We start from the raw sequence: 19,747 nt of genomic DNA, 5'->3' as shown, positions 1-19,747 counted from the left end.
ACTACAATTAGAAATATATTTATGACAGAGCATCACAGTAAGCATAAGTACTTAAGTGACCGATGACCCACAACCGCAGTTCAGCACAGAATAGCAGTTCCAAAGAGGTCCTAGTACCAGCCTCTGCCCAGAATGCACCCACTTCCTCTCACGTCATCAAGTTGGCTGGCTGGTGAGGCACACCAAAACAATTTGTTCGCCAGTCGAAGAACCAGGAACTGGATCAGCATACAATGTGGCTAACTAACCCAGCCTGAAAAACTGTCAACTTGGTATCCTTGTTAGATCAACTTAGACAGTAACCATGTAAAACACAAGAAAAAGACAAACACTTAACTAAGATTATAATGCTTAAGCTCAACAATAATAAAAGATAACTGCAATGATACTATTATTTACAACAAGCTGCCTCCACAAATCCAGTACCAGAACTCACATAGCATTAAGATTGACTGCTCATTCAAAAATTTCACTAGATACAAATACTGCACCTCACCAATATAAGGCATTCATCAACTGTCCACGGTGTTCGCTACATGACAGCCATCTCCCTGTGCAGCTAGGGCTAACGAACACCCCACTGGGTGGTCAATATAATTCTAAAACAAAATTAAAAAGAAGAGTTTAACAAGTCAACAGAAAGACTCCTATTAGTTGGATTCCTTCACAGATCTACCAAAAAGCAATACCACAAGCAATGCAAACCAATACTAAAACCAGTCACTGAGCAGCAACAGGTATGATTATCAAGTAATGAGGGACACTCACAACCCAGAAGTGGCCAAAAGACCCATTATACGTCATCCGCTGAGATGACCGACCGACCAATGGTCATTTCCTATGAAATTCCAGGCAAGAGTAAGGATTGCAAGTGTATTGGCAACTGAGAGCTTGTTACCAGGAGATCACTTTGATGGACAATGGTCACTGCTGGCAACACACTTTCGATAGAAAACCTATAGCCATCAGCCTGTTGCGGAACGGAGCCTTTGGTCACATCTCACACAATTGGCCATCTGTCACCCAGACCATTTCAGCTCAGAGCTCCAACATCCTCCCAGTGCTGTCCAAATGAGACTCACATGCCACAGAAATTTGGCCAACCAGTTGCGGCTTGGCGGTAGTGCCACCGAACGACCAGAGGAGAAACCGAGTAGAGGAAGTCACCCAGAAGAAAAATCGATATGAGTCAACACGGCGTAACCTCCCCCACTGGAACGATAATCCTGCCCCCCCCCCCCCCACCCCCACCCCAGCTTATTCTTGTCAGGGGAGTGAGAGAACAGAGAGGCTTTACCCGGCCTGTTTAATCTGAATAATGCGTTCTCGGGAGGCCCTACAGTTAGCTAGATTATGGACTAAAAGCTTAACAAGACCCAGCAATTGGAGGAACTAAGGCCCCAGAAAATGTGGCACAAGCTTCCTAGAAATACCGGCATCGCTACCATCCACAGAGCAGAATTATGAACGAAAATTTGATCCCCAACTTTCACATGAGTGGGCTGCCTCCCTAATTATAATGCTTGGCTTATTGGTGGTGAGCCAATTGGATATTTCGCCTAGCCCTGTCCCAGTTCAGTTGAATAACCTCTGGGGTAATCTTTTGCAGCAAAAGGTCGTTAATGTTCTGCAAGGGGAATTGAGTGGGTAAGGAAGCATTAGCAAAGTGGGAGTGGCCTTCATAGCCTCATGTTGGGCAGAATTAAGGCAAGGTTGATCCATTGGAGTGAGGCATCACACTTGGTATGGGTCTTAGTATGATAGTCAATGAGAGTGGCCTTAAGGGTCCTGTTTACTCTCGCAGCAAACGAGGCTGGGGGATAGTAGGAAGTTGTCGTAATATGTCTAATGTCATTCTGGAAAAAAAAGAGCTTAAATTATTTTGAAACAAAGGCTGGGGCATTGTCACTGACTAAGGCTCAGGGCAGACCAAATACAGAAAACATCTTAGAAAGATAGTAGGTAGTAAATGTGGCTGTAACTCCCCTACTAGGAATAAGTCAGCTGAATGGGGAAAAACCAGCCACGACAACCAAGATGTAATAGTTCCCTGCCTTAGTATGGGGAAGGGGGCGCATGTAATCGATGAATAACTTGTTCATAGGGTGTTGTTCTCTCTCCAACTGGAGGGGGTCCTTGGGAGAGTTGTGATTAGGTTTTCCGATTTTACATACACTACGTGATCAAAAGTATCTGGACACCCCCAAAAACATATGTTTTTCATGTTAAGTGCATTGTGCTGCCACCTACTGTCAGGTACTTCATATCAGTGACCTCAGTAGTCATCATCATGAGAGACCACCTACAGTTGAAGAGGGTCGTAATGTGTAATAGGCAGGCACCTATCCAGACCATCACATAAGAATTTTGAACTGCATCAGGATCCACTAAGCAGGAGGTGAGAAAACTTGGATTTCGTGGTTGAGCGGCTGCTCGTAAGCCACACATCACGCTGGTTTATGCCAAATGTCGCCTCGCTTGGTTTAAGGAGTGTAAACATTGGACGATTGAACAGTGGAAAAATTACTGTGTGGAGTGACGAATTATGGAACACAATGTGATGATCCAGTGGCAGAGTGTGGCCATGGAGAATGCACAGTGAACGCCAATAAAACAACATATTCCCTTTTTATTCATGGGGGCGGGAGTCATCACAAGGTGGAGGTCCGCTCTTGGTCAGTCCTGAACCCATCCTCTGAAACAATATTCCCCAGGAAGGAGATCTTACATCTAGCTAGGGTGCCCTAAGAGGGTTAACCATTAACCCAGCTCCCCAAAGCCATGGTAACATCCCCTGAATATGACACAGATGCTGGTCAAGAGAACTACTATAGATGAGAATGTCACTGAGGTAGTTATACACGCAGCTAAACTTGAGATCGCACAACACGTGGTCCAACAGACAAGACAAGACTAGTTCCCCAATAGATAAGTCTAAAGGAATTTGATTGAACTCACACAGGTTCCAGCTGGTACAAAATGCAGTCATTTGCCTAGAATCCTCAGTAAGTGGTATCTGATAATAGGGTTGGTTAAGATCAAGCACAGTAAATTAGCTGGCTCCAAAGAACTACGTGAAACAGTTATGTAAACCAAGCAATGCCCCAGATTAAAGGATAACCTTTTGGTTAAGGGCCCTATAATCATCCTCCAGCGTAAAATCTTTGCCTTGTCCCTTGGGAAGAAGAAAAATAGGCAATGCATGAGGTGACTTGGATGGCCAGATAACTCCTTACTTCAACATTTGGTTCACTTTCTGCTGCAATGTCCTCATTTTGGGGAGTGACAAACGATACGGAGCTTGCTGCTCAGGGACATCATCCAATAAATGAATTTTACACTAATTTTTGTCTGTTATGCCTAAATGGTTAGTGAGGACATCAGGATAGTCTCCCAAGATCTTCAACAGCTGGTGAGTGTGACTTTGCTCAAGATGATTAACGACAAACTCAGATTGGCATGAGTTAAGTAGTTTGATGTTGCCACTGTTATGACAAGAACAAAGGGCTATTTTTCCCAAAGGATGAAACTTAAAGAAAAAGGTCTTACTGGCAAAATCAAGCACCAACCCAGTTTGCTGAATAAAGTCACAACCGAGGAGTAAGGGAACAGACAAATTCTTAGCAATGGCCAGTTTATTGGCCATGAAAAATCAAAAATGGGTTGTTTCCCCACACCTCATCTGTCAGAGGCAACACTAGTCCATTAACTGCCCGACATCACTAAATAGTTTGACACAGTGGTGGCATTCTACATAACCTATCATGTTCCAAATACCAATGTTAACATAACAAAGAAATTGATTTGCCTAAGTCTAATAGGCCACAGAATGGTTCCTGGTTAAGTTGAGTACAAACACATGGCAAGGAACAACTGTTAATGTCTCAGACTAGAGCACATTGGCTAGGAGGTTTGCACTGACCAGTCTCACTTCGGTGCATTTGGCACCATCTATTAGGTCTTGAGCCATGCTCGACCGGACAATCACGCAACAGATGATCTCCTTTTCTGCACCAGAAACATGCTTTATGACCAGAAGTTTTAAATGGTAACTAATGCCTTGGACTTGGAACTTGCACTCTAACCCTTTTGCTGGTTGTGCTACTCATCTACGAATATCAAAAGAGTCCTTGGAAGACAACAGTTTGTTTAATTCAGAAAATGTAGTGAGCTTCTGGGCAAATGCAGCCCTTGACTGACCTTCCAGTCTTGTGCCCTGCCCAGTGCTGTGTTCTGTGACCGTCTTCTGCAATTTGGCAACTGCCGTGCACACATATTCTATGTATTCGAGCAAAGTTTCAGTAGGCCCTTGTACCTGTCAATAATGGTCATACTCTAATTCATTAAGGATGTGGGGTGATACCTTTAATTGTATCACATGACTCAGATCTCCCAGAGTGCCCTGATCCCTAAGTATCTCTGAAAGTAAACTACTTAGCAAACCTTGGGTCAAAGGATATAATAAATGCAATTTAACTTAGTGGGGAATGTGCAATGCATCAGCATGAATCTCAAAACAATTATCCTTAACAGCTTTTCAAACTGGGACAGTTGGTCAATGGCTAGATCAGAAACACCCCAAAATAAATGCATAATTGGGTTAGGCAACTAGCAAATGATTCCACAGCTGATCTGTTGGGAAGGTAAGCATCAGTATCCTGGTCTACTTCACCTGATGAGTCCTGGGTGGTGCCACATCTCTCTGTGCCACTTGCCTCTCCTTCTAAACTCATTGCACTAGTGGTTACTTGTAGGCCCTTGAAGCGTGTAGACAATTGGCTAACAGTGTCATCGTGCCCCTTATTAAGAGGGAGGAGCCTCAAATCGGAATTGAGTCTGAACTCTTGCTCTCTGCTTGCGACTTCAAGAAACCAAATATTGCGACTAAGCTCTCTGAGAGCACTAGAACAAGTAGAAAGCACTGCACCTACCTCACCAATCAGATCAGAAGAAATATGAATTGGGCTGTCCAAGGGTGTGTGCGACCTCTCTGCTACCCCAGTAACACCACCACCTATTGGTTGCCACCATAACTTAAGCTTATATTAAATGCTACAAGAAGGTCAAAATCAGTACAGAGCCCCAGAAGGCTTACAAATATTCTCTTTTAAAAGAACCTAAATAAAACACATTAACAGAAATAGATCAAGATATTTTACAGTTCTTCCGAAACAATTTAAGAGAGTAAATGCCCTGCTTCAAAACAACTAGACCACTGTGGTGGCTACCAGGAATACAACAAATGTAGAAACAGTGACAGCAAGCAGGCCTGTAGAGGCTTAAATGTTAATTAAAAAGCAAAGAGTTTAACTTGGTGAAATTTAGTAACTGTCCGATGGCTTGACACCTTCCTATTTGCACAATTTTGAGGCTTGTTTCCAGGGGGGAAGGCAGGTAAGGGCAAATTTAATGAGGAACAGAAAATTAAGAAGATCCTCAGAACAGAGCATCGCAGTAGGCATAAATACTTAACTCAAGTGACTGACGACCCACAACCACAATTTGACATAGAATAGTGGTCCCATTAAGGTCCTAGTACCAGCCTTTGCCCAGAACTGTGCTTGCTTCCTCACCCATCATCAAGTTGGTCAGTTGGTGAGGCACACTGGAACAATTTGTTGGCCAGTCAAACAACCAGGAACTGTATCAGCATACAATATGGCTAACTAGCCCAACCTGCAAAACTGACAATCTGATATTAGCGTTATATCAGTTTAGACCATGTAAAACACAAGAATAATTCACCATTTGAACCTTCTGCAAATTTGTCCCATTTTCTTTTTAAACACTTAAATTATATTATAGTTCTTAAGCCAAATTATATTATAGTACTTGAGCCCAAGAAATAATCAAAGATAACTACAATGAAACTGTTATTTGCCCCCAGAACTCTGAAATTATATATATACTGTATGTATATAATTTAAATTTCACTAGATGCAGATACAGGTTACCAATATGAGGCATTCATCGACAGTACACACTGTCTGCTACATGACAGCCATCTCCCTGTGTGGCTAGTGCTAACAGACACCCCATTGGATGGCCAGTCAAATTCTAAAACATAATTAAAAAAAAAAGAGTTTAACAATTCAACACAATAATTGCCCTGTCTATCCCAGTAGTACTCCTACTAGTTGGATCCCTTCTTAGATATACCAAAAAACAATACCACAAGCAACTCAAACAATACTAAAACCAGTCACTGTGTAGCAACAGGTATTAATTGCAAGTAATCAGGGGCATACAGAAGCCAGAAGCAGCCAAAAGACCAAGTACACATCATCTGCTGAGACAACCGACCAACCAACCAATGGTCATTCCCGATGAAATCCCAGGTAAGAGAAAGGGTTGCAAGTGAATTGGCAACTGACAGCTTGTTACTAGGAGGTCACTTCAATGGACGGCAACACAATGGGTGGTGGGAGCAACACACTTTCGATGGGAAACCAATAGCCATCAGCCTCTCCCCGAATGGAGCTTTTGGTCTCATCCTGCACAATCGGCTATACAACTCTTTGACCACTTCAGTTCAGAGCCACAACTTCCTCCCAGCACTGTCCAAATGAGACTCACGTGCAGTGAAAATTTGTCCCACTGGTTTGCAGCATGGTTGCAGTGCCACCAGACAACCAGAGGAGAAGCCAAGCAGAGGAAGCCACCTGGAAGAGAAATTGATACAATCTGACACGGCTCAACCACATATTGGAGTACGTGTATGATGAAGTCATTAGCAAGGTCCCACATTTATTGGTGCATGGTGAATGCTACCATTGAACACACTGTCCACAACTGCCATGTCTGTGCTGACAATCAGTTGGCTCTAAGACTGTGTTTTAACCCTTTGTCCCACCTGAGCCTTTGTGCAAAGAGTTCTCATTGATTTTGCCAGACCATTCTGGGGACCAGTGTAACTGCTTGTTGTTGATGCCTTCCTTAAATTCCTGTATATGTCATAAGAATGGCTAGAACAATGGTGTTGGTTACTGCCTGTGTATTTACACTATCTTTGCCTTAGAGGGAGTGTCCACCACAACTGTCTCTGACAATGGCCCTCATTTTGCATTATCTGTGTTTCCGTTGTTCTGTCAGTGCCGTGGTATCAAGAATCTGATCACTGCCACATTCCATCCAGTGTCAAACTAAGAGGTGGAGTAGCTGGTCAGAGTATTTAAAATGTAGATGCACAAATTTATGATGATGGCCATTTCCGAGGATGCACTTAACAGCTTCCTTGCCACTTATCAGTCCACCCCCATGAACAGATAGTCTGGCATAAAAACCAGCTCTGGCTATGGTAGTCTGCATTACCCGAACCCCCTCCCCCCTGTCCTTCTTCTGCAGCCAACTAGGGGGAAGTGCAAGCACAACCACACCCATAACAAGCTCACACCCCAGATTGCCTCCTGCCGTCAGATTGATCGTCACTCCTGCCCCTACTTATGGCAATCTAGTGGCTTTGACAGTATCCAGCACTGGGAGCCAGTGGAGGTCGAAATATTTACCTCTTACGTCACTTCTGGCATCCCCCCCCCTCCTCCCCACCACCACCACCTCCACCACCACCACCACCACCACACCACTACCACCCACACCTACACAACACCTCTCGCAAAGTGAATATAGCACCAGAGATCAACCCAAAAAGCAGTGAGGTATCCCTGGAAGTGGAGCCACTCTCACCCCCTCACCCACCCCCACTGCCCCAATTGGCACAAGCACCTCAACTGGGTGTATGAGTGGCCAATGCAAAGATCCGTGTCGGTTGTCCTGGAACGGTGTGATCACAGTGCAGTGATGCTGTGGGATGATTCGGTGATAGGAATGCCAGTGCCTCTCTCCCATCTTCTTCAGTGGGCCAGGCACAAGCCTGGTTCATTTGGCCCTTTGTGCTGATTAACAGATGGAGAGATCCTATATCTGAAATCATTGTTGTCGTGATGTTAAACCTGTTCTTTCTTCCTTCCTTCTTTTTTGTATCTACAGTGATTCAAATTCCCCTTTAAGCCACAGTGTCAATATGGAGTCTCAGATACGGTGGCTGTCAAGGGAGCACAAGTGAAGAGTACAATGGGCATGCCATCTGACAGAGTTCTGTAGTTAAACACGCATGTGCAGTCACATATTACCATCTCCCTGTTATCACTTGAAGCCTGTAGACTGCACTCTTTGATACAGTGTTTGACTATTGCTTATTTTACAGTTTTCTCTCTTTCAGTATTAATTCTGGACCGATAATGTGTGGTTACAATGGCCATGCTGTGTGTTGGCTGCCTGGAATTGCAGCAGGCCTGTAATATCGTCTTGTAGTGCATGATTGAAGTCAAACTGTTTGGACCCAAGTGTCTTTTTCATGTGTATAAAGAGGCAGAAATCACCTGTATCCAAATCCAAACAGTATAGGGTATGACCAGAACCATACCATTTGAAGTGACACAACAATCATAATGTTTTCAAATGTGGTACGTTTTTAAGAGCTACTATTCAGCTGAACTTGGCTGTTACTGATTTCCATGTCTTCATGCACATGAGACTGTGAATTGCCTTCCAATACTTTGTCTTCAATGAAAAACCCCAATGTTGTTGCAGAATGGCACCAATCTCAGGTGGCAGAATTTCATTACAGTTGGAAATTGTCAGTTAGTTAATAGAAATGATGTTGTTGTTGTTGTGGTCTTCAGTCCTGAGACTGGTTTGATGCAGCTTTCCATGCTACTCTATCCTGTGCAAGCTTCTTCATCTCCCAGTACCTACTGCAACCTACATCCTTCTGAATCTGCTTAGTGTATTGATCTCTTGGTCTCCCTCTACGATTTTTACCCTCCACGCTGCCCTCCAATGCTAAATTTGTGATCCCTCGATGCCTCAGAACATGTCCTACCAACCGATCCCATCTTCTGGTCAAGTTGTGCCACAAACTTCTCTTCTCCCCAATCATATTCAATACCTCCTCATTAGTTACGTGATCTACCCACCTTATCTTCAGCATTCTTCTGTAGCACCACATTTTGAAAGCTTCTATTCTCTTATTGTCCAAACTAGTTATCATCCATGTCTCACTTCCATACATGGCTACACTCCATACAAATACTTTCAGAAACGACTTCCTGACACCTAAATCTATATTCGATGTTAACAAATTTCTCTTCTTGAGAAACGCTTTCCTTGCCATTGCCAGTCTACATTTTATATCCTCTCTACTTCGACCATCATCGGTTATTTTACTCCCTAAATAGCAAAACTCCTTTACTACTTTAAGTGTCTCATTTCCTAATCTAATTCCCTCAGCATCACCCGACTTAATTTGACTACATTCCATTATCCTCGTTTTGCTTTTGTTGATGTTCATCTTATATCCTCCTTTCAAGACACTGTCCATTCCGTTCAACTGCTCTTCCAAGTCCTTTGCTGTCTCTGACAGAATTACAATGTCATCGGCGAACCTCAAAGTTTTTACTTCTTCTCCATGAATTTTAATACCTACTCCAAATTTTTCTTTTGTTTCCTTTACTGCTTGCTCAATATACAGATTGAATAACATCGGGGAGAGGCTACAACCCTGTCTCACTCCTTTCCCAACCACTGCTTCCCTTTCATGCCCCTCGACTCTTATAACTGCCATCTGGTTTCTGTACAAATTGTAAATAGCCTTTCGCTCCCTGTATTTTACCCCTGCCACCTTCAGAATTTGAAAGAGAGTATTCCAGTCAACATTGTCAAAAGCTTTCTCTAAGTCTACAAATGCTAGAAACGTAGGTTTGCCTTTTCTTAATCTTTCTTCCAAGATAAGTCGTAAGGTCAGTATTGCCTCACGTGTTCCAACATTTCTACGGAATCCAAACTGATCTTCCCCAAGGTCGGCTTCTACTAGTTTTTCCATTCGTCTGTAAAGAATTCGCGTTAGTATTTTGCAGCTGTGACTTATTAAACTGATAGTTCGGTAACTTTCACATCTGTCAACACCTGCTTTCTTTGGGATTGGAATTATTATATTCTTCATAAAGTCTGAGGGTATTCGCCTGTCTCATACATCGTGCTCACCAGATGGTAGAGTTTTGTCATGACTGGCTCTCCTGAGGCCATCAGTAGTTCTAATGGAATGTTGTCTACTCCCGGGGCCTTGTTTTGACTCAGGTCTTTCAGTGCTCTGTCAAACTCTTCACGCAGTATCTTATCTCCCATTTCATCTTCATCTACATCCTCTTTCATTTCCATAATATTGTCCTCAAGTACATCGCCATTGTATAAACCCTCTATATACTCCTTCCACCTTTCTGCTTTCCCTTCTTTGCTTAGAACTGGGTTGCCATCTGAGCTCTTGATATTCATACAAGTGGTTCTCTTCTCTCCAAAGGTCTCTTTAATTTTCCTGTAGACAGTATCTATCTTACCCCTAGTGAGACAAGCCTCTACATCCTTACATTTGTCCTCTAACCATCCCTGCTTAGCCATTTTGCACTTCCTGTCGATTACATTTTTGAGACGTTTGTATTCCTTTTTGCCTGCTTCATTTACTGCATTTTTATATTTTCTCCTTTCATCAATTAAATTCAATATTTCTTCTGTTACCCAAGGATTTCTATTAGCCCGCGTCTTTTTACCTACTTGATCGTCTGCTGCCTTCACCACTTCATCCCTCAGAGCTACCCATTCTTCTTCTACTGTATTTCTTTCCCCCATTCCTGTCAATTGTTCCCTAATGCTCTCCCTGAAACTCTGTACAACCTCTGGTTCTTTCAGTTTATCCAGGTCCCATCTCCTTAAATTCCCACCTTTTTGCAGTTTCTTCAGTTTCAATCTGCAGTTCATAACCAATAGATTGTGGTCAGAATCTACATCTGCCCCAGGAAATGTCTTACAATTTAAAACCTGGTTCCTAAATCTCTGTCTTACCATTATATAATCTATCTGAAACCTGTCAGTATCTCCAGGCTTCTTCCATGTATACAGCCTCCTTTCATGATTCTTGAACCAAGTGTTAGCTATGATTAAGTTATGCTCTGTGCAAAATTCTACAAGGCGGCTTCCTCTTTCATTTCTTCCCCCCAATCCATATTCACCTACTATGTTTCCTTCTCTCCCTTTTCCTACTGACGAATTCCAGTCACCTATCACTATTAAATTTTCGTCTCCCTTCACTACCTGAATAATTTCTTTTATCTCGTCATACATTTCATCTATTTCTTCATCATCTGCAGAGCTAGTTGGCATATAAACTTGTACTACTGTAGTAGGCATGGGCTTTGTGTCTATCTTGGCCACAATAATGTGTTCACTATGCTGTTTGTAGTAGCTAACCCGCACTCCTATTTTTTTATTCATTATTAAACCTACTCCTGCATTGCCCCTATTTGATTTTGTATTTATAACCCTGTAATCACCTGACCAAAAGTCTTGTTCCTCCTGCCTCCGAACTTCACTAATTCCCACTATATCTAACTTTAACCTATCCATCTCCCTTTTTAAATTTTCTAACCTACCTGCCCGATTAAGTGATCTGACATTCTGATCCGTAGAACGCCAGTTTTCTTTCTCCTGATAACGACATCCTCTTGAGTAGTCCCCGCCCGGAGATCCAAATGGGGGACTATTTTACCTCCGGAATATTTTACCCAAGAGGACGCCATTATCATTTAATCATACAGTAGAGCTGCATGTCCTCGGGAAAAATTACAGCTGTAGTTTCCCCTTGCTTTCAGCCGTTCACAGTACCAGCACAGCAAGGCCGATTTGGTTAATGTTACAAGGCCAGATCAGTCAATCATCTAGACTGTTGCCCCTGCAACTACTGAAAAGGCTGCTGCCCCTCTTCAGGAACCACATGTTTGTCTGGCCTCTCAACAGATACCCCTCCGTTGTGGTTGCACCTACGGTACGGCCATCTGTATCGCTGAGGCACGCAAGCCTCCCCACCAACGGCAAGGTCCATGGTTCATGGGGGGGATGAAATGATAAACTCTTAAATCTGAATGGTTATTATTTTTAAAAAAATCAAATGGTGCAAATTTCATAATTTTATTATAAATGTCCTTTAACTATTCCACTATTATATGGGATAAGTTACTTTCCAAACTGTCCTCATATAAATTGATTTTTGCAATACAATAACCTTGTAATGTAACTTGTTCAAGTCATTAATCATAGTGAAACTTGATTGCTGTAAAGGTCTGATTAGAACTTGTATATTTGTAAAGACATTTTATCTATAATATTTCAGCCAATGGAGCATTATATACTGCAAAATAACACTGTCAACATTTATGATGACTACTATGGAGGTATCGAGTTCCAGTCACTTGACAAGATGGCAACTGCTCGGAAAGTTAGTGTTTTCAGGGACTGCTCACGTCCTGAAAGACCAATCAACCACATTTCTTGGGCACCAGAAGGATCATTGATGGCTGTATCACACTGCAATATGAGTTTTGGAGCACTGCTTAAAAACACAGATACAACATCATACATCTGGGATGTTGGTGAGTGTTATAAAATTGATGAGTCTATAAACATTATTTCAGAATTATTTGCTGGAAATTAGTAGCTACATTTGTAAATAAGACTGGCAAGCAGTATCTGCTCCCAGAATTCTTAATAGCTTGTGTAAAAAATAATTTAGAAAAAGATTCTGGGGAAGACATTACTATGAAGGTGTGGTAGGTCTCCTGTATGGACATAGTCGGACGTACCAATGAGTCAGCTGATGTGATGATGAACAGATAATACTTTGTTAGAACAGAACACATACAAGACGTCTGCACCATACGAAGGCCAAAACCAGACTGTTTTTCATCTCCAGTCCCACAGATATTCCACTTCAGAGCTGCACAACTTTGGTCTCTGACATCAGTAATGTATTGTCCCTGCATAGGCAATGTTATCAGTGTGTTTTATATATACCCTATTTTTGCTAAATGTAAGTAATAACACAAATTTCTACTCTATTGAGCCTTACCAAAAAGATACGAGCTACCTCAAATCAGCTTGATTCTTTTGGTCAAAATTTTCTTATGACGTAAATTGCTTGCACTCTTCCGACCTCTGAAGGATTGTTCAAATGTTCAAATGTGTGTGAAATCTTATGGGACTTAACTTCTAAGGTCATCAGTCCCTAAGCTTACACACTACTTAACCTAAATTATCCTAAGGACAAACACACACACACACCCATGCCCGAGGGAGGACTCGAACCTTCACCAGGACCAGCCGCACAGCCCATGACTGCAGCGCCTTAGACCTCTCGGCTAATCCCACATGGCGAAGGATTGTTATACACTTGATAGTTATGAAATATAAGTTTTATACAGGTGAAAACTTTGCAAAGTAAGGAGGTGAATGTGTAAATTGCATTGTATTGATGCAAATTTCTGTCCATCTCCTGTCTATGCACATTTACACGACTGTGTTATGTTTTTAGTTTAATTTGACAGTGGACCACAACATTTTGTTCCTAAAAATTCTCTAGATCATCTAATGCTTTCGGTCGGAATATCTCAAGTGCTCATTGGCAGGAGTGATAGGTTGCTGGAGAATGCTGGGAAGCGGAATGGCTCTTGGGCACAACAGAGTACTGAGAAGAACAGTTTTGTAGGGGCCGTCAGAGGAAGTGGTAGCAAAGTTTTACTTTGATATCATGCTATAGAAGGACATAGGACTTCATAATATACCTCATGTGACAGGAAAGTTTTGTAAGACTTCTGTTGTGGGCAATGGAGATGCAGGCTTATGCTCAGTCAAATTCAGCTACAAGTAGGACTTGTAAATTTTGAACTAACAATTATATTTATTATTTTATAACCTGTTTAAGTACATATATTCATAGGCCAACCATTTCTGCATAACATTGCTTTATTTTGGAATAAATTATCAGTCTTGTGCAACTTTAAACTAGTGCTACCAGCTACATAAATTTTCAAATATGGTCCAATTTTATCATTTCTGATCATTGCTCATAACTGCAATGTATTATTATTAATTAATTCACATACTGTACCTGTGCTTAATTTATTTGACTGTAAGATCACAATTTACTGTAGATTATTTAGCTATCTTATCTACTGGGTGTAAAGCTGGCATGTATGGCTCGATCTTATGATGTCAACAAGCCACATTTTCAGTTAGGGCTGTATCTATCCCAAACCAATTCTTATTTTTAACTCACACTGTGTGTGTAGGATGAGTAATAAACCCAATAAGTCCCAAGCAGGATTAGAATAGGGATGAACAAAGATATATTGGGTGAATTGGGTAGGATTTTGACTAGGATATCCCTCACCTCAGGGCAGTAGCCAAAGCTCTGATGAAGGATGTGGTTAAGCCTTTTCAAACCCAGTGTGATACTGGGTGATTAGAGGAATGCTGGTTTGTGGCTAGTTAACAGGTTTACTAGTGTCAGGAGAGGAGATGGCATGGCAGATTTGTTTATGGGTGAACTGGATAGAATACTGCCTGTCAATAAAGACTATGGTAAGGTTATACATGTATTTCAACAGCTCCTTCTTTCCACTGCAGTTGTGGTGTCCTTATGTGGTGAGGCTCTAAGGAAGAGACTTTTTGACTTGGGACTTGTAACAGCTGTCAAAGTGAGAGTACTGTTGGTGCATACTTGATATGACTAGCCATATTTATGGAACCACATAACAGATGGAGTTCATGACATGAGTCCACTTCCCAAGCTCCACAAACCCAACCCCACAGGTCTCCCTACTGGTCATCCCCTTGTGGCTGGGTACAGTGGTCCCACAGAATGAACCTCTGCCTTTGTTGACCAACACCTTTATACTATTGTTCATAACCTCCTGTCTTACATTCAAGACATTGCTCACTTCCCTCACTGCCTTTCCACCTGACTTCTTGTTGGTCACTGTTCTTATACACCAACATCTCACATGCTCATAGCCTTGCAGCCATGCACCTTCCCAATGTCTTTCTGATACCAGACTCATCACTTGTTTCCTAATCCTCTTAGCTGACATCCCGACCCAGAATTATTTCACCTTCGAGGGCCAAATTGATAAACAAATCCATGGTACTGCCACAGATATTGCCTGGCACCATCCTGTGCCAGTTTATTTATGGGCGATCTGGAGGAATTCTTTCTACCCAGTCAACATGTAAAACCCTTGTCTAGTTGATGACATTTTTGTGATCTGAACTCATAGCAGGGACAGCCTTTGCTCTTTCTTCCATAACCTCAACATCTACTCCCAAATCTGCTTCACCTAGTCCTTCTCAACTCAATGAGCCAACTTCTTAGATGTCAATCTCCACCTCTCAGATGGCTCCATAAATACGTCTATTCATGTAAGGATGTAGAGGCTTATCTCACTAGGGGTAAGATAGATACTGCCTACAGGAAAATTAAAGAGACCTTTGGAGAAAAGAGAGCCACTTGTATGAATATCAAGAGCTCAGATGCAAACCCAGTTCTAAGCAAAGAAGGGAAAACAGAAAGGTGGAAGGAGTATATAGAGGGTCTGTACAAGGGCGATGTACTCGAGGACAATATTACGGAAATGGAAGAGGATGTAGATGAAGATGAAATGGGAGATATGATACTGCATGAAGAGTTTGACAGAGCACTGAAAGACCTGAGTCGAAACAAGGCCCCTGGAGTAGACAACATTCCATTGGAACTACTGACGGCCTTGGGAGAGCCAGTACCGACAAAACTCTATCATCAGGTGAACAAGATGTATGAGACAGGTGAAATACCCTCAGACTTCAAGAAGAATATAATAATTCCAATCCCAAAGAAAGCAGGTGTTGACAGATGTGAAAATTACCGAGCTATCAGTTTAATAAGTCACAGCTGCAAAATACTAACGCGAATTCTTTACAGACGAATGGAAAAACTGGTAGAAGCTGACCTCGGGGAAGATCAGTTTGGATTCTGGAGAAATGTTGGATCATGTGAGGCAATACTGACCCTATGACTTATCTTAGAAAATAGATTAAGGAAAAGCAAACCTACATTTCTAGCATTTGTAGACTTAGAGAAAGCTTTTGACAATGTTGACTGGAATACTCTCTTTCAAATTCTAAAGGTGGCAGGGGTAAAATACAGGGAGCGAAAGGCTATTTACAATTTGTACAGAAACCAGATAGCAGTTATAAGAGTTGAGGGGCATGAAAGGGAAGCAGCAGTTGGGAAGGGAGTGAGACAGGGTTGTAGCCTGTCCCCGATGTTATTCAATCTGTATATTGAGCAAGCAGTAAAGGAAACAAAAGAAAAATTCGGAGTAGGTATTAAAGTCCATGGAGAAGAAATAAAAACGTTGAGGTTCACCAGTGACATCGTAATTCTGTCAGAGACAGCAAAGGACTTGGAAGAGCAGTTGAACGGAATGGACAGTGTCTTGAAAGGAGGATATAAGATGAACATCAACAAAAGCAAAACGAGGATAATGGAATGTAGTCAAATTAAGTCGGGTGATGCTGAGGGAATTAGATTAGGAAATGAGACACTTAAAGTAGTAAAGGAGTTTTGCTATTTGGGGAGCAAAATAAATGATGATGGTTGAAGTAGAGAGGATATAAAATATTGACTGGCAATGGCAAGGAAAGCGTTTCTGAAGAAGAGAAATTTGTTAACATTGAGTATAGATTTAAGTGTCAGGAAGTTGTTTCTGAAAGTATTTGTATGGAGTGTAGCCATGTATGGAAGTGAAACATGGATGATAACTAGTTTGGACAAGAAGAGAATAGAAGCTTTTGAAATGTGGTGCTACAGAAGAATGCTGAAGATTAGATGGGTAGATCACATAACTAATGAGGAGGTATTGAATAGAATCGGGGAGAAGAGGAGTTTGTGGCACAACTTGACAAGAAGAAGGGACCGGTTGGTAGAACATGTTCTGAGGCATCAAGGGATCACAAATTTAGCGTTGGAGGGCAGCATGGAGGGTAAAAATCATAGAGGGAGACCAAGAGATGAATACACTAAGCAGATTCAGAAGGATGTAGGTTGCAGTAAGTACTGGGAGATGAAGAAGCTTGCACAGGATAGAGTAGGATGGAGAGCTGCATCAAACCAGTCTCAGGACTGAAGACAACAACAACAACATTCATATCAGATGCACCAGTGACTTTCACAGCTGTCACCAGTTTCATGTCAGACAGTCTCTTTGTTACCATGTATGCTGCACCTGCAGTGGAAAGCAGTAGTTGTCAGTATACACCTATAACCTTCCCAGAAACTGTATCCATAAATGGATCATGCCATCTCCTCCACTGTCTCTAGTAAATCTGTTAACAAGCCATGGACCACCATTCCTCTTATCACTCAGTATCACACTGCTCTTGAAGCTCAACCACATCCTTCACCATGGCTTCGGCTACCTCTTGTCATGCACTGACATGAGGGGTTCCTAACCAAAATTCTACCCACTTCACCGAAAGTAGTATTCTGCCACCCACCCAACCTTGTCCATCCCCGTTCCAGTCTGACCTAATTCTGCATCCCTTGAGTCATTCCCTTCTGGCTGAACCAGGTGCAAAACCTGTCCTATACGTTGCCCACCGCCTACAACTGCAGTCCAGTCGCTGGCATTTTCTACTTTCTACACTGTGAAAAGGAGGTCCCTGCATGAATGCAACCATTTTTGTTAGCTATGCTGCAATTACTGTTCACTATACTGTGGCATTCCATGACAAGTAACCAATTGTCTACTCATGTGAACATCCACTGCGAAACTGTGGCAAACAGCAAACTTGACCATCCTGTTCTCAAACATGCTGCATGGCACTATACAATAACAATTTCAATAGCTTCTTCACTATGCAGGTCATTTGCATACTCCCTCCTAGCACTGTATTCTCTGAACTACACTGGTGGGAATTGTCTATTCAGCATATCCTGCACTCTCACCATCACCCTGGCCTGAACATCTGATAACCTGTTTCCCACTCCCTCACCTCACCTTTTCCCTTCTCTTCTCCCCACACCATTCTGTCCCTGTTCAGCTCGTTTACGACCTTCTCTCACCACTCTTCCTCCTCCCATGCAGACATTCTCTCTCCCTCTCACTGTCTCTCACCTCCTCCCCTCTCCCCCTCCCCCTCCCCCTCTCCCTCCCCCTCTCCCTCCCCCTCTCCCTCCCCCTCTCCCTCCCCCTCTCCCTCTCCCTCTCCCTGTCCCTCTTCCTCTCCCTCTCCCACCTTTTCCCAACCCTCTCCCTTTTTCTCATCCTTCCTTGCCTTCCCCTTCAGCTCCACCTTCCTATCCTTTCCTCCCCTTCCTTCACCTTCCCTTTATCTGCCTCTTATATACACCACCCTCTGAACTACTTCCATCATGTTGTGCAGCCTCTAATTCATATGTGGAAAGACATGCCGCATGCTGTACAGCTACCCCCTCCTCACCTTATGCGTCCTTCCCTATCTCCTTCCCACCTCCACCTGACAGGCAACTGCTCTCAATAATTGACAATTAACAGTTGTCCTCATCACAACCACAGGTGTTTATGTTTTGGTGTCAGTGGCGTTGTGTCTGTGAATGTGTGTATTTTTGCTAGATCTCAAAAGCTAGTGGAAATAATCTTATCTTTTGCATGCTTCTATGCAACTTACATCGGTCAGCTATAGGTGACTGGTTGCCTTTTCTTCATTTTACATATTATTCCTTCCAGGAATTTCCATTGTCATCATATACTGCCAAAGGGAGAAAGTTTTTTGTGTGATGTGATACTAACCACATGCTAAATAAATTATAATTTCTATCAAACATTCCTCCAATATGAAAATTATATTGATCACCTCTGAACTTGGTTTTATCTACATCTACATCTAATCTTTGCAAACACCTATGAGGTGCATGGCAGAGCATATATCCCATTGTACCTGTTATTATGGTTCCTTCCCATTCTGTTCGCATATGGAGTGCAGGACGAATGATTGTTTGAACGGATCTGTGCGTGCAGTAATTATTCCTATCTTATTCTCATGATCCCTATGTGAGTGATACATTGGGGGTTCTAGTATATTCCTAGAGTCATCATTTAAAGCCAGTTCTTGAAACTTTGTTAATAGACTTTTTTTTTTTTAATAGTTTACATTTATCTCCAAGAGTCTTCCAGTTCACTTCCTTCAGTATCTCTGTGTCACACTCCCATGGATCAAATAAACCTGTGACCATTCATGCTACTCTTCTCTGTAATTGTTCAATATCCACTGTTTGTCCTGTCTGTATGGGTCTCATACACTCGAGTACACTTGAGAGCAGAACTGGTCGCACAAGTGATTTATAAGTAATCTCTTTTGTAGACTGAGTGCACTTCCCCACTATTCTACCAATAAACTGAAGTCTAGCAACTGCTTTACCCATGACAGAACCTATGTGATCATTCCCTTTCATATCCCTACAAAGTGTTACATCCAGGTATTTCTATGAGTTGGCTGATTCCAACAGTTACTTATTGATATTATAGTCATGGGATACTACAGTTTCTCATTTTGTGAAGGACACAATTTTACAGTTCTGGACATTTAAAGCAAGTTGTCAGTCCTTGCACCACTTTTATTCCATTTGTTACAGCGATTGCTCCAATTCCAATTATTGCATTTATAATCCCCCCTATTCACTGCATAATTAAAAGCTCTCTTGCGGAACTTACGTGAAGCCCAGCGTAGTTTCCTGACTGTCTTCTCTAAAAATTTGCATCTGGTAGCTTCTCGTGCCTAACCTGTTGCCTGTCATTATCTCTTCTTGGCACAAAATTATCCCTTCTTTCTCCAAAATTTATATTTTCTC

General features: G+C 42.2%; 1 protein-coding gene across 1 annotated transcript in view; it reads left to right on the top strand.

Moving 5' to 3' along the window:
* LOC126188344 (dynein intermediate chain 3, ciliary-like) overlaps positions 1 to 19,747 on the top strand; it is a 215,530-nt gene that overhangs the window by 57,976 nt on the left and 137,807 nt on the right. Inside the window, exon 3 of the mRNA XM_049929942.1 lies at positions 12,218 to 12,476. Coding sequence (XP_049785899.1) covers positions 12,218 to 12,476 — 259 coding nt within the window. The remainder of the gene's footprint in view (positions 1 to 12,217; positions 12,477 to 19,747) is intronic.

Source organism: Schistocerca cancellata, chromosome 5 (assembly GCF_023864275.1).
Source record: "Schistocerca cancellata isolate TAMUIC-IGC-003103 chromosome 5, iqSchCanc2.1, whole genome shotgun sequence".
Taxonomy (NCBI): Eukaryota; Metazoa; Arthropoda; class Insecta; order Orthoptera; family Acrididae; genus Schistocerca; species Schistocerca cancellata.
Note: the sequence above shows the minus strand (reverse complement) of the source record. Positions and strands in the feature narration are given on the sequence as shown.